The following is a 14,680-nucleotide window of genomic DNA, read 5'->3' as shown; positions in this document are numbered from 1 at the left end:
ATGCAAAAAACCTATTAAAAAATAAAAAAAATAAGAATTGATAAAAATAATTTTTTCAAAGAAAAGAAATCTAAAGATAGCTAACTCAAAGCACTCTCTTCTACATATTTCCCTCTAGTTTAGCACTTATCTATTAATTGCCACTAAAGAGTCAATCACTTAACTAGTTCCAAAATTTACCAAAGTATATTATAACACAGTTCTCATATTAATTATAACAATATGAAAAGGAAGTGGAATCAAGATGGCCGAGCATCAGAAAAAAGTTTAGCTCTGCTCATCTAATACAATCCCTACACAAAAATTCATAAAATATACAAATAAAATATACCAAAATAAATCCAAGCCCTGATTGGGAAATCTAAGAAAAAAAAAATCAAAGTGATTCTAGCCCAGAACAGCTGTGATAGAGGCAAAGGGACTGGGGATGGGAACAGGGTCTGTCTAGGTGTCCAAAAGGTTGTATTCTAGAGCATGAGAATGCAAGGAGAACCAAGGCTGGGCATAAGAGCAAAAAAAGTTGCCATACTCATACACAACTCTAGTCTTGTGTAGAATATGGGAATGTGTGCCAACAGGCAGCTCTATGGTTCACTATCCGGTTTCGTGTCTTAGATGAGGAGAAGATCTATATTTCTGGAAGGGAGCCCAAGATAAGAACAGTTGAAGCTCACAGGCTTTGTATATGAACAAGGAACAAATCCAAAAGCGAACAGTAGCTGTGTGTCTCTAAACCAAAAGTAAAACAGAATCTCAGTTCTAGCCTCTAGCCCAGTCCAATGCCTGTGGCAGATTGGCCTGGTCAGGAATTTCAGAGCAAAGGAAGCCTGGTATTCTGTCACTTTGAACTTTCTACTTAGCTAATGGAGTACAGATATAATGTACTGTTATTTTCAATTAGAGGCATGACAATAGATCCCAAACCCAGGTCAGGAACTTGCAAAGTTCAGACCATGAGAACCTTAATAAGAATCAGACCACATCAGGAGCACCGAAAACTTTCTGGTCCATAGCCTGATCATGAACTGCCTCTGAGATCCTGAAATAACACAATATCCAGTATTCCCAAGAAATCAACTGAAGGATTCAAGAAGTTTAGTTAGACACTCTCCCCAGAACTATGCAGAACTTGATTCTAAATAAAGTCTTAAATCAAGAAGTAAGGTGAAAGAATGAGTAAACAAAAAAAGAATCACATTAATAAGAGCTATGTTGGTGACAGGGATCTTTAAGACATAAACCCAAAAAAAAAGAGGACTCCGAACATCTATAAGCAAAAACTCAAAGACAATCACAGCTTGGACATAAGTCAACCAGAATTTCTGAAATAGATGAAGCAATAATATTTTAAAAGAAATAAAAAATATTTTAGAAAAATGAAAGCAGCAGAATAAAAAAAAAAATGAGAAAAAGACCTAGGAAAGATTTGGAGATAAAATTAAAAAGCTGGAATAGTAAGTATAAGGACACTGTCATTAGAAAGATTCCTTCTAATAGCTCACTCAAAGTCAGGCATGGTGTATCTAATGGTAGGTCCTTATCATACTAATAGGTGACTAAAATAATGTGTTCTTAAATTTCCCAAGAACCAATGTCCAACTTATTTGCTTATAGTTTAATCTTCCCCCTTTTAAAACTGATATAAAACTTAATAGTCCCCACAGCACCATTATTATCTTCCACAATTCCTTAAAGATTCCCAACAAGGGGATGACACAATTAATACATCTCAAGGGCAGAATTCAACTCAATAGGCAGCCTCCTTATCTATTTTGAATAGTAAAATGCCTTTTATTTCCTTCCAAGTGCCTATTTCACTAACAAGTTAATAGCATTTTAGTATTTAGGGCTTAACAATCCTGAACCTGATAGCTGAATGAAAGTTTAGTGATCATCTAGTTCATTTTACAAATGTTGAAACTTAGAAATTTACACTAATTTTCCAGTCACATAGGTAGAAAGAAGTCTTCCAGTCACCTGACCTATAATATATTCTTACCACAGTCTCTCTTCTGTCTTCTTCCTCTTGTATCTTCATTCAAATTTTCTCTCCCATGTTGTATGCCTCAAGATCATTGTATTTTTTAAAATATATGAATATATGTATAGTTATGTTAAAAAATTTAAAGTCTCCCTTTTTAAGTAAATGTTTTCATTACAATATTCAAGCCATATGACCCACACTATCAGATTTATTTTTTCCTGCTAATTACTAGGTCCTTTAACTGTTATTCTTCCTGGGACATAATTGTTACTTTCTTCAGTTTATGATTTGACAACTTTATCTGGGCAATTGTCTGTTTTTTTCCAATTTAATGCCTTTCAGATCAGACTATCCAGTCTTTAAGCAAATGTATTTTTCTTAATCCTAACTGGATGCATTCTATTCCCATCCTAAAGCCATGTTCCTTTTATCATAAGATGTTCTGAAATCTGAATCCCAATTTTTCCCAGCCGTCTTTGTAGCCAGCTGTTTGTTCTCCTTCCACATCCTCCTTTCTCTTTCAAAATGCCTAACATCCAAAATGTAACATTAATGAAAATAACACCTGTGTCCTTAATTCCTCTAATTTACTGATGAGGACTTAAGTATACTTCATTAAAATGCTTTCTATACTGGGCTTGTTCCACCAGTATTATTTATTCCTACATGTGGATAGTGGTTGCCAGGCTTGGCAAGTCTCAGGAAGCTCTTTGAATTCTAAGATTGATTGCATTACTTTTTTGGCTGCCATGTCATACTGTTGATTCAAATTGATCTTGCTGTAAATTTGAGGAAAGTTTCATTCAACTCACTTGAAACCAAAATGGCAAAAAAAAAAAAGCTAAATAATATTGTCTACTTAATTATAAGTTTAATTAAGGCAAGTATTGTTTCTGTTTACTCATTATGATTCAAGTATTAGGGGATTCAATTTGAGTCAACTGCAACTCTCAAATTTTTGAAATTTTGAAATGTTTCTTTCATTTATAAGAGAAATTTCTTTTAACTTATTTATGACAGTTTGACTACTCATTTTTTTCTGCCAAAAAGAAAAAACCCAACAAATCATGGAATTACTTTGGATTCTTCTTGAGGTTTGCCCAAACATACAAAGTGATATTTTCATCTTTAATGATCTTCTCCATATTTCCACTGTCAGTATCGACTAAAGAACTGGCTTCCTGTAAATCAACAACAACAAAAAATAAAAGTTTAAAAATCTAGGAGCCCTCTTTGCTATCCATCAATCAATGAATTAATCAAAAGATATTTATTAAGCACTTACCAGGTACTGTACTAAACACCAGGGATACAAAAGCAAATGCAAAACAATACCTGCCTTCAAGGAGCTTATATTCTATTGAGGGAAGAAAACATGTACATCTATATGTACATACAAAAATAAAAACAAATCAATTTTGCAGGGGAATCCTCTAGCTATTAGAAGAAATAGGACATGTTTCTTATAAAAAACAATACTTGAATGTCTTGAGGAACAGAAAGGAGGCCAATATAAACTCCATTCTGTATATAGAAAAGTAATTTGTATTATTAGTGGGAATGTAATTTGGAGCCAAGTTATGAAGAGCTTTGAATGCCAAATAGAGGAGTTTGTATTTGATCCTAGAATTGTTAGGGAAACTGGCATTTACACTGGAGTTTTTTCCACAATACTGGAAGAAACAAATAGAGCTATAAGAGACTCCAGAGTCACTTAATTCAATCCCTTCATTTTCTATATAAGAAAACCCAAGTACAAATAGGCTCGCCCCAGTAGTAAGTCTCCAAAGTGGACTATAAAGCCAGGTCCTCTGCCGCCAGAGCCAGAATGGCTCTTTCAGGATGGCCTTAGAATAATTAAGGTTCCATAGAAATGAAAAAATGAAAGAAAGAAAAATCCAAATAATATGTCTTCTTGTCTTTGTCCTTGAGGACAAATGCTGTGTGGTATAAACTGGAAAGAGATTCACATTTGTGGTTGACATGAATGTAAGAGAAAAGGTTCCAGTTCCTTTCAGACTTTCAGTCTTGGATACTGGTAATCCAAAAATTATTTGTCTAGATCATTGTCTAGATGAAGGAGACTGGAAAAAAAATTGAAAGGCATTTTTAAGAGTTCACTCAGGTCACGGGATAGCAACTGAGGTAGCAACTAAGCACAGGAATTCAAAAGACAGAAAAAATCTAAACCCAAATTTCTTTTACCTTCTGATGATAAGTTGATGTATCTAGACACCTAAACTCAAAGAGAAGGAACTAAAAGTATCCTGATGCTACAGAGAAAGGAGACAAGAATCTCTCCTTTTTTGTGAAAAAAAAGATCACATAAACAGTTCTAATTCAATTTTAAGTCCAACAGGTGACACTGAAGAACCTGAAAATAATAGCCTAATTAAGAGAGCAGAATAAAGGTTTGTAACAAAACAGTCTCTAAGGATAGAGCAGCTGTCAGCGCCAGGAAAGAAGGCCAGGAATAAGGGGCAAATGGTGGTTTTGAGGATAAAGATTATTCAACCGAATATGGTTATGAGTGTATATAGCACATGAAGTTTTACCATACTTGTCTGATGGCATGGTAATCTGCAAGAGGATATACTACAAGAATGTGGCAAAAATATTATGTCTTTTTTTGCAATTCTGTTTAATTATGAGTCAATTGTTTTGAACTTCTATCTCTCTTCTGATAGATCTAGTAAAGGAACAATAGTGGGGGCCTGTGAGTTGTGATTTTTCAGTAGAATCTAATCCAGAATAGGCTTTAAACCTGGGATAGCTTTCAAAAGATTTGTAAGTTATCAAAAAAGAAATGATCACTTTAAATGAGTAGCAGTTTTCTGTATACTATAAGTGATAAATGTCTATTGAATAAGCAAATGAATGAATATTGGCTTATTCAGCTTCTTTATTTAAAAAAACATTTTCCCTATATTAATTAAATTCTGTGACTAATTTGAAAATAAAATTGCTCCTGAAATTACCAGATGTCAACTATTAATTATAAAACAATTAATTATAAAACCTCTTCCCATTCTTTTACTCTGAAATTATAACCCCTTTTCAAGTCATCAATAAGCATTTAAGAACCTACTATGTGCCAAGTACTGTGCTTTTTTAAATAAAGAACCAGACTTAGTAACTTGTAAATTGTACAACTGCTGTGCTTCAAAGCAAAAATTCAGTTAACATAGAATTAGTTTTCTTGATTATGAGGTGAAGGCCAAAGAATTACAAATTCTCAAAAATGAAAGAGAGAGAGAATAAATAGGGGAAATACAATTAGCAATAGTAATTACAAAAAAACCCACTTCTGAAGTAAGTTTCTCTGATGGAATATTATTGTTCTCTAGAAAATGATGAGCAGGATGCTCTCAGGGGGAAAAAAATACCTGGAAAGTCCTCCATGAACAAAGTGAAATATACTATATACAAAGTAATAGAAATATTCTGGGATGATTATCTGTAAATGACTTTGACAGTAATATGTAAATTGACAATTTTGTATACTGTAAATAACAATTGTCTATAGTACAATCATCCACACCTAGTGATGAAAAATCCTATCTACACCCAGAAAGAGAACTGATCAGATCTGAATAGATATCAAGCATTCTCTGTTACTGTATCTCTCTATTTTAAATTTATTTTTTCTTAAGAGTTGTTATTTTCATTAAGGTGGGAGATCTATGTTTTCTTTTACAACTTGATTTTTATGTTTGCATAACTTCACATGTGGTTTCTTAATTGTGGGTGGGGATAAGGGAGAGAAACTAAATCTCAAAAATCTTAAAAACAAATGCAAAAATATTGTTTTCAATATAACTGGGGGAAAATACTAAATAAATAAATTTTAAATAGTAATTATTCTTTAATCAACTTGGAAGGCCATTTTTCATTCTTTTATAGTCCAAAAATTATTTTCCTTGGTAGAGAAGAGAGAAACAAAAGGGGATTTGAATATTTCTAGCTTCTCTTTATCAATAGCTATTGTGATCCCATACATACCAATTAGTAGTCCTATCTTTTCTTTGATCATCCTTTTGAACTTTCCACATATTTTGTAAAAACTGAAGTATTACAGGACTGGGTTTGAAATCCACATGTCCCAAAGGGCTTCTTGACATAGTTCTAGCAAATGTGGTGAATATGAATAAAGAGCTTTCATACTTCCTTTATCACAAGAGATTCTAGTCACCTTACTATAGCAGACCAATGAAAGCTTCTAAAAAGATGAACCCAAGATAGTACTAAGGAGTAATGCTAAAAGAAATGTTTTAATAGCAGATTTTACAGAAAATTAGATGCCAGCATCAGCAGAGACTAACAGAGGAATACACCCTCAATCAATACACAGAAGCAAGCATAATCAAAATAACCAAATGACATCACCAGAAGACATCAGAAGTACTGCAGACATTTGACATGTGAGTTACCCCTCCATACATAATCCTTTGTATGAATCCTTAGTGCTTGATGCCTACTCATGTTCATTGTCCCCACCACTGGTGTGTATATCTGTGGAAATCCTTCACCAGGATGTAAATCTTCCTACACTATCTCACTAAAAGCGTTTGCTTTTAACTAATTGAATTTTTTGGCTCATTAGAAAAAAATGCTTTTTTTCATAGAATTTATGAAATATTCTTTTGAGGGGATGTTTACTCACAGAGTATATTAAACCTGGAGTAGATATTTTGGTGGTTCCATGTGAAAGAGAGAGGTACATTAGATGATATATTAGCATTTTTGAATTATAAGATGGAAAGGTAAAAGTATCTTGTTTCTGGAACGACTATTTTTAAGAAGTTTATATCCCATATTAGTTAACATAATTGTGTCAATTCTGGCCAATATTGTATTTGGTAAGTCTTAAGATTATGTGTGAAACAAGCAGATTTCATTATTGTACAACATAAATTTCCTTCAGTATTTCTATTTCATTTCAAAAAGAACTAAGCATAGCTAATATGTACCACACTTACTTTAAGGAGAGTTTCTGTGGCTTCACTGAACTTAAAGTGAAGAAGTTCTCGCAGTTCTAGGATTGATCCTTGGTATTGTTCTATTTGTTTATTTGTCAGCTCATGTGGTGGTGTATTCAATAATGTTAATTCCAGTTTCTCAATTAACTAGAATGTAGAAGAAGATTTACATTAATCTCCTGACAAAGGAGGAAAATTGGAAGGGAATAAACATTATGTACTTTATATTGAAAAATAATATATTCTTTCCTATATTCACAAAATATAAGCACAATTTCATCATAATTCCTTACAGCTGAAAAGTAAAATATTTTCCTTGAAATTAAGTATTCCATCAGCTTAAAAACTAGAGTCCATCAGCTTCAAAACCCCAACCGTTTTCATCTAAACTATAAACTAGTTCTTTACAGGAGTTAGAAATCCCTTATCTACTTGTCATTCATCTTCTTCAGGTGCAACCACTATTCTTGTTTCTCCTCCTCCTCTGGTATCTTCCATGTCCCTCTTCCTGCTGCCGTCACCATGATGACACCCAATCTCAGTTCCATTAGGAGGTCACCATTGCTGATTTATTCCTGCTGCTTCTGCTCCCACACTTTCATAAAAGCAAAGGCCACATGGAAAGTCAGAAAAATAATAATGATGCTGACAAGAGAAATAGGGAAGCTACAGAGAGGTTACAAGGAATAAGTCAAAGAGATACAAAATGGTTATAATCACAAAAGGTGAATTTCAGAGTTCAGGATCATGGACACAGATATAGTGGGATCTAAATTATACTCCATATGTGCAGCTAAGATGGGATAAAGATCAAGATTGTGGAAGTTGGGGCAGCTAGGTGGCGCAGTGGATAGAGCACCAGCCTTGAATTCAGGAGGACCCGAGTTCAAATCTGGTCTCAGACACTTAACACTTCCTAACTGTGTGACCCTGGGCAAGTCACTTAACCCCAGCCTCAGGAAGAAAAAAAAAAAATATGAAAGTTTATGAGATTGATTTACTGATGTTTATCTTAAAGTTTTAAGAGGTTGATAAGGGCAAAGGGTTTGAAGAGACACAAAGATACCTGAATATGGGGACAGGCACTGAGATAGAGAGGGATATTAAATATGAGCCAACTCTTTGGAAAAAAAAAAAAGAGAAAAAGTGACCTTAAGGCCAGTAGATAATTACACAAAGGATATGGATCAGGGGCTATAGATGGAGTGATAAATCTCATAAGAGTAAAAAGTATTAGAGGTGGCAAACAAAGGAGTTCTAGAATTGATAGTTACAATAGAGAAACATCTAGTTTTATTCAGTTTTTGTTTCATGTGGCAAGATAAGGGAGTAGATGTACTTGGAAAAAGGTAAAAGCATCATCCATTGATGAAAAGGTGAAGAGGATGGTCATTGATATAGTGCTTTCAAGAGAAAATATGTGGGAATTACATATAATTTTACTTTAATGCCTTCTTTGCTAGAATGCAAATCTTTCATATATAATGGAGATAGTTTTAGGTAGTTTTTCCCATTCCACTATACTAGAAAGGCATCTTCCCTTTATTCTAATTTGTGGCAGGAATGAGCCCCAGGTAATTTGAATAACCCTTCCCAGCTATACTCAGGAATACTCAAAGTGCCACGTGTAGGAGATAACTAGAAGAAATTTGGATGCTTGGGGGAAAGATCTAATGTCTCTCAATGTCTTCCCTATTCTCTGACTGAGTAAATCAAAAGGGGTAGAAAATGAGAGAGATGGTAGACAAGCAAAAACTACTAGACAGTACAGCAAGGAAGAATAGTCCCAGACTTAGAGGCTGAAGAGACAGGAAATTTAACAAATCTCTCATCTGTCAGAAACTTCAACTGAAGAAGCCAATGCAAGAGGAGGGAAGACAAAGGAGACAAAAAGGTGAACAGAACAAGAAGGGTTTCTCTTTATATTTGCTCTGCCCTCACCTGCATACCTTTATGTGATGTTCTCCATGACAAAAAGCAGTAAGAAGTACCTAACCAATGATAGAAAAATCAGTTTAAAAGGTATTGACTATAACAGCATCAATTTTTGATTGATCCCAAGATATTAAGGAAGAGGAGCTAAATTTTGGGCCCAAAGTCCAATGACTGGGCTTTCATGATGACATGAGCAATCATCATTTGGGAACCATATTGCATTATCTATACTAACTTGACTGCTCATAGAATGACAGTCTATTGATAACTAAACAAATCAATCAGTACCTTTCCTGGGGTCAAAGTGATATGTATGGTCTGAAGAATGTGGCTGTCTAAGAAAAGAGAAGTTTATGGTAATATGTACATGTTCTATTATGTGTTATTATTACACAGCCAAAAGCAAAGCATTGTATAGAGATGAGGATGTTCTATTTATCCCTATTTGAGTAATTCCATTATGCTTATGCAATATGTTTAGGATTCAGTGTCAAACAGCAAGTCTAGAAAAGAGGTAAGGTTTTATCAATAGGATAGGAGTTCAAGAGTTATTTCTGATTGCATACATTCACAGTAACCACATTCCACAGGTTAATGTTGAGTGAGTTTGGCTGCCCAGAAAAAGAATCTGAGAGATATAAATCACAAAGGTATACAAGTGAGCTATAACCCAAAGCAAGTTTTAGTTAGGATATACTTATGTATACATATGTAGATAGATAGATAGATATACATACATATATATACACACACACACCCTGCCCCTCCACACACATACATACACACACACATCTTTCCTATCCCTGCGGACTCTTTGCTTTAACCCTGCTCCTTAATTTGTCTTGGTATTACTTAACCATCCCCCCCCATGAAATATCTTCTTGCCTCATGCTTTGCTTTTCCCTCTCCACCCATCCTTTCTGCCTCCCCCTTTATTTCTTTATAGATTTTAGAGGTTTCCATACCCTTCAAGGTATATATGTAGAGTTGCCTATTTAACCCATTCCCAATGTAAGTAGGTTTTAAGAACTATGACCTCCCTTCTTCTCCTCCCTCCCCACTAATGCCTCTGTGTCTCTTCTTCCTATGTACCTCATTTATATAACATAATTACGGTTTTTACATTAACTCTAACCCAATCTTTCTATTGAGCTACCCTATTACTGATGTCAACCTTAATATGGTATATATTTCACATATTTAAAAAAAAAAATTTGTCCATGTTGAGTTCCTTAAAACTGATTTTTATATTGGCTCTTATACAATAAATTTTTCTATTGTTTGGGTTTAATTGATAGGAAGTCCTGAAAATCTATAAGTTCATTGAATGTCCATCTTTTTTCATTAAATATTATAGATAATTTTGCTGAATATGATGTTTTGGCCATAGACCTTTTTCCTTTAATTGTAGGTAGATATGATTCCAGGACCTGTGGTCTTTTATTGTGACTGCTGTTAAGTCCTGTACAATTCTAATTATAGTTCTGGTGTATTTGATTTGTTTTTTCTTGTTTCTTGAAAAATTTTCTCTTTCATCTGGGGGTTTTGAAATTTGGCAATAATATTCCTATGTGTTTTCCACAAAGGATAGGTGATTTTTTTTCTATTTTTACTTTTTCCTTATGTTCTATCACTCCTGGACATTTTTTTTGGATTATTTTTTGCATTATTGTGTCAAGGATCTTTTTTTGGTCACAACTTTCAGGCAATCCAATTATTTTTATATTTTGTCTTCTTGATCTGTTGCCCAAATGTGTTATTTTTCTTATAAGATGTTCTATTTTCTTCATTTGTTATACTCTGTTTCATTATTTCCTGATCTCTCATAGCTCACTGCTTCTCCTTGCCCAATTCTAATTTTCAAAGATAATATTCATCTTTGAGACTCTATACCTCCTTTTCTAGTTTGCTATTTTTTGGTAATCTTTTTTGGTTTTTCTTGGAAAGATTTTATTAAATTTTTAGGTTTTCTTCAATGTCTCTCATTTGAATTCTAAATTCTTTCTTGAGTGCTTCTATAAATTCTCTCTGGGCAGGGATTCATTTTATGTTACTCTTTGGGGTAGAAACTTTTTTTTTTACTTCAGTGTCCTCCTTGAAGGTGAATCCTGGTCTTCCCTGTTCCCATAGTAAGTTTCCAAAGTGAAGTTCTTTCTTCTTTGCCATTTTGTTTGTTTGTTTATTAAGAGGAATTAGTGTAAGCATCTCTAATTGTGGGGGTGGGGGGACAGTGCCTCTAGCTTCACTGCAGCTCTCCTTTCTGACCTGGAACCCCAAACCAAAAGCTCCTACCTCTCCTACAAGTGCTCTCAGTCAGCAGTGTCCCTGTCCTGCTGCCTCTGCACTCACTGGGTGCTGATTCCTTCTCACTCAGGTCAGGCACCTCATCTCTGCAGTACAGCAGAGCCTGGCATTTCTAATCAGCTAAGGTTCCCTCAGTGTTCCTGGATATAGATGCCCCGCCCCCCCATTCCTCAAGTTTTCTGGGAGATAACTTCCTGCAAAGCTCCAGCCACACTCAGCTCATCCCAGGGTACTTGATGTTTCTGCCAAGCTTGCCTGGAGGTGTTTGTACTTCACATGGGTTAATCCCCAGCTCAGGCTCTTTCTTCAGTTTTCCTTGGACTGTATCTGGAAGACCCCTGATCTGGCCCAACTCTTCTTGATTTTTCACCAATCTCTGTTCACTCTGAGGCATAAATTTCTTCTGGTTATGGGAGAAATCTGGAGAACTTGAAGTTTACCAACCTATTATACCATCTTTCCAGAATCCTCCCCATAATAGTCCAATCTTAACACAACAATTTTCCATTATAATTTTGTTTTTTTGGGGGGAGCACTGTTTCCTGTTATCTGGACAGCTGAAAGTCAATTTATTTTTAAATAGCAACTCAGTTATATGGAAGCAATGTCATAAATATTGTGTTATCTATCTTATCCCTTAACCAGAATTTAAGTATGGTTGAACTAATCTGCATTGACCAGATGCAAAAGTTGTTTTAAAAAATCCACAAAGAAATTATAGAATGTACTCATGTATATTTAATTAATCTTATATTATGGGGTTAATTATTCTCAAACAACAATAATGTATATATATATATATGCAATTTTATGTTCTATTTCTTGATTGAATATTTTAAAATTAGAGCTTTATACTTCAGTACTTACACTTAACACTAGTTTACTCTCTTTCATTATGGTATCAATATCTTCATTTGTTTTTTCTTTCCACAAACTAATGTAAGTATTTATCTCTTGTGTTATACAAGGATCGGGAGTTCCATCACAATCAATATAATGTTTCCACTGCAAAAGAAATATTTACAAATAATGAAACTGAGCTTCAAATCAATAATTAACAAGTATTTATTAAATATGTACTATTACTGAATACTGTACTACAAAGGGGGGAAAAGCCAGTGCAAGATTTCCAGGGAGCTCACAATCTTTTAGGGGAGACAACCTACAACCAACTCTGTATAAACAAAGTATGTTCTATTCAGGATAAATTAAAGATCATTTTAGAGTACTAAGATTAAGCAGAACCAGGAAGATTTTTTTTGCAGAAAGTGAAACTGTATCTTAATCTTGAAGAATCCCAGGGAAGCCAAGAGTAAAGAACAAGTATGAATGAGAAACAACCAATGAACATGTTCATCAACCCTGGAATGACTACATCTTGGGTTATATGTCTTGTCCATGGGCATACAGTTAAATGTCAAAGGTAGAACTTGAACTCAGGTCTTCCTCTTTCACATCCAGTACTTGATCTACTATACCAAGCTATAGTGCTTTCTTTCTTTTTTTTAAATTTAAAATTTTATTTTAAATCTCTCTCTCATTCTTGCCTTGACAAGAAAAAAAAAAGATCCATTATGAATGTGTATAATTATATTTAAAAGGAAGGAAGAAAAAGAGAGGAGAAATATTCTTTAATCTGTAATCTTGAGTCCAATCATTCTCCCTGAGGAGATCAACAGCATATTTCATCATGTTATTGTTTAATCATTTCAGTCTTGTCAGATTCTTTGTGACTCCTTTTGAGGTTTTCTTGGCAGAGACATTGGTGGTTTGCCATTTCCTTCTTCAGCTCATTTTATAGATGAGGAAACAGGCAAATCAGATTACATGCCTAAAGTCACATATCTAAAATTATCTAAAGCTGGATTTGAACTCAGATCTTCCATATCTGATATTCTAGCCACTGCACAATCTAGCTGCCCATTTCATCATGAGTCCTTTGGAACTATGGTTGATCACAATTAATCAGTGTTAATGAGTCTTTTAAAGCTGATTATCTTCATAATATTGTTATGATTGTATAAATTGTTCATCTGGTTCTGCTCATTTCAGTTTTCATCATTCATATAAGTCTTCACAGATTTTTCCTGAAATCATCTCCATCATTTATTATACAGTATTCCATCAAAATCATGTACCATAGCTTCTTTAGCCATTCCTAACTTTCCAATTCTTTGCCACCACAAAAAGAAGCTGTTATTAAAAATATTGTACATAAAAATCTTTTTCCTCTTTCTTTGATCTCTTTGAGGAATAGAATTCATAGTGATATTACAGGGTGAATGGATACACAGTTTAACAGATTTCATTTAAATCACTTTCTAGAATGATTGGACTACTTCACAGCTCCATCAATAATGCATTAGTGTTTTCCTAGATTATTTCTTTTCACAATTTTACTATAATGGGAAATCTCAGAGTAGTTTGTGCTAAATCATAGTTAACAATATGAAAATCAAGTTTTAGATTGTTTTCTTCTTTCCTGACTTTTTCCAATTCATGAGAACAATACAGAAACATGGAAAATATACTGACTCTGTAGCCAGAAATCTTGGGTTTTGAGTCCTGATTCTTCCCCTTTCTAATGTGACTGCTGACAAAATCATTTAACTTCTCTAAGCTTCAGCTATCTAATCTGAAAAATGTAGACAATAATATTTATACTACCTACCTCATCAAATTGTTGTAAAGAAAGACTCTGCCAATTGGAAATCCCTATATAAATATGAGATGATCGTTAATATGACCTAATGAAATCACTCAATTTGTACAATCCTGGTCTTCCTAGAAGAATTCAATTTATCACACAGTCATTAAAGGCCTACAAAGTAGTTAATCAACCAAAAAATCAAGTGCTTACTATATGCTAGGCCCTGCAAAAAATATGACTCCTGCCCTCATGGAGCTCATTATAATGAGTGAGAAAAAATACATACAACTATGTGTACTTGGGAAGAAATTTTAAGAATGACATATATATATATATATATATATATATATATATATATATACACACACTAATGATAACAATTTGAATGTGTATGAAGTGGTATGATAGGCAGGGAGCTTGCCTTGAGGCTAGGAAGACCTGAGTCCAAGGAGTATCTCTGCTATATTCTGGCTGAATGATCTTAGTCAAGCCACTCTCAGGTCTCTAGAAATTTTTATTAATTAAGGTGCAAATAAGGTGATGACATGCAGTGGTAGAGGATTTCCTCACTTGGGAGTTTCATATGCTACTAAAATCACAGATCATGGGCCCCATCCTTATAAAGAAGTTTCTTTATGATAATCCATAAACTCAGAAGTCTAAGTATTATTCCCATTTTGCAAATGAGCAAAAGAATCTAACCTGCTCAAGGCCAAAATTAGTAAGAGAAGGCTCTGTTGATTAAGTAAAGGTCCTTTGAGTCCTTCTGTAGTACCACATTGCCTCCTTCATACCAATCCTATTACAAACTTGCCTTTCAAAAACTTC

At 34.1% G+C, this 14,680-nt stretch overlaps 1 protein-coding gene across 1 annotated transcript in view; it reads right to left on the bottom strand.

Moving 5' to 3' along the window:
* The window catches only part of DNAI7 (dynein axonemal intermediate chain 7), a 92,778-nt gene that overhangs the window by 31,329 nt on the left and 46,769 nt on the right, over positions 1-14,680 (bottom strand). Inside the window, 3 exon segments of the mRNA XM_074268819.1 lie at positions 3,062-3,165; positions 6,964-7,110; positions 12,070-12,207. Of these exon segments, the coding sequence (XP_074124920.1) occupies positions 3,062-3,165; positions 6,964-7,110; positions 12,070-12,207 (389 nt within the window).

Source organism: Sminthopsis crassicaudata, chromosome 5, assembly GCF_048593235.1.
Source record: "Sminthopsis crassicaudata isolate SCR6 chromosome 5, ASM4859323v1, whole genome shotgun sequence".
Lineage (NCBI taxonomy): Eukaryota > Metazoa > Chordata > Mammalia > Dasyuromorphia > Dasyuridae > Sminthopsis > Sminthopsis crassicaudata.
Note: the sequence above shows the minus strand (reverse complement) of the source record. Positions and strands in the feature narration are given on the sequence as shown.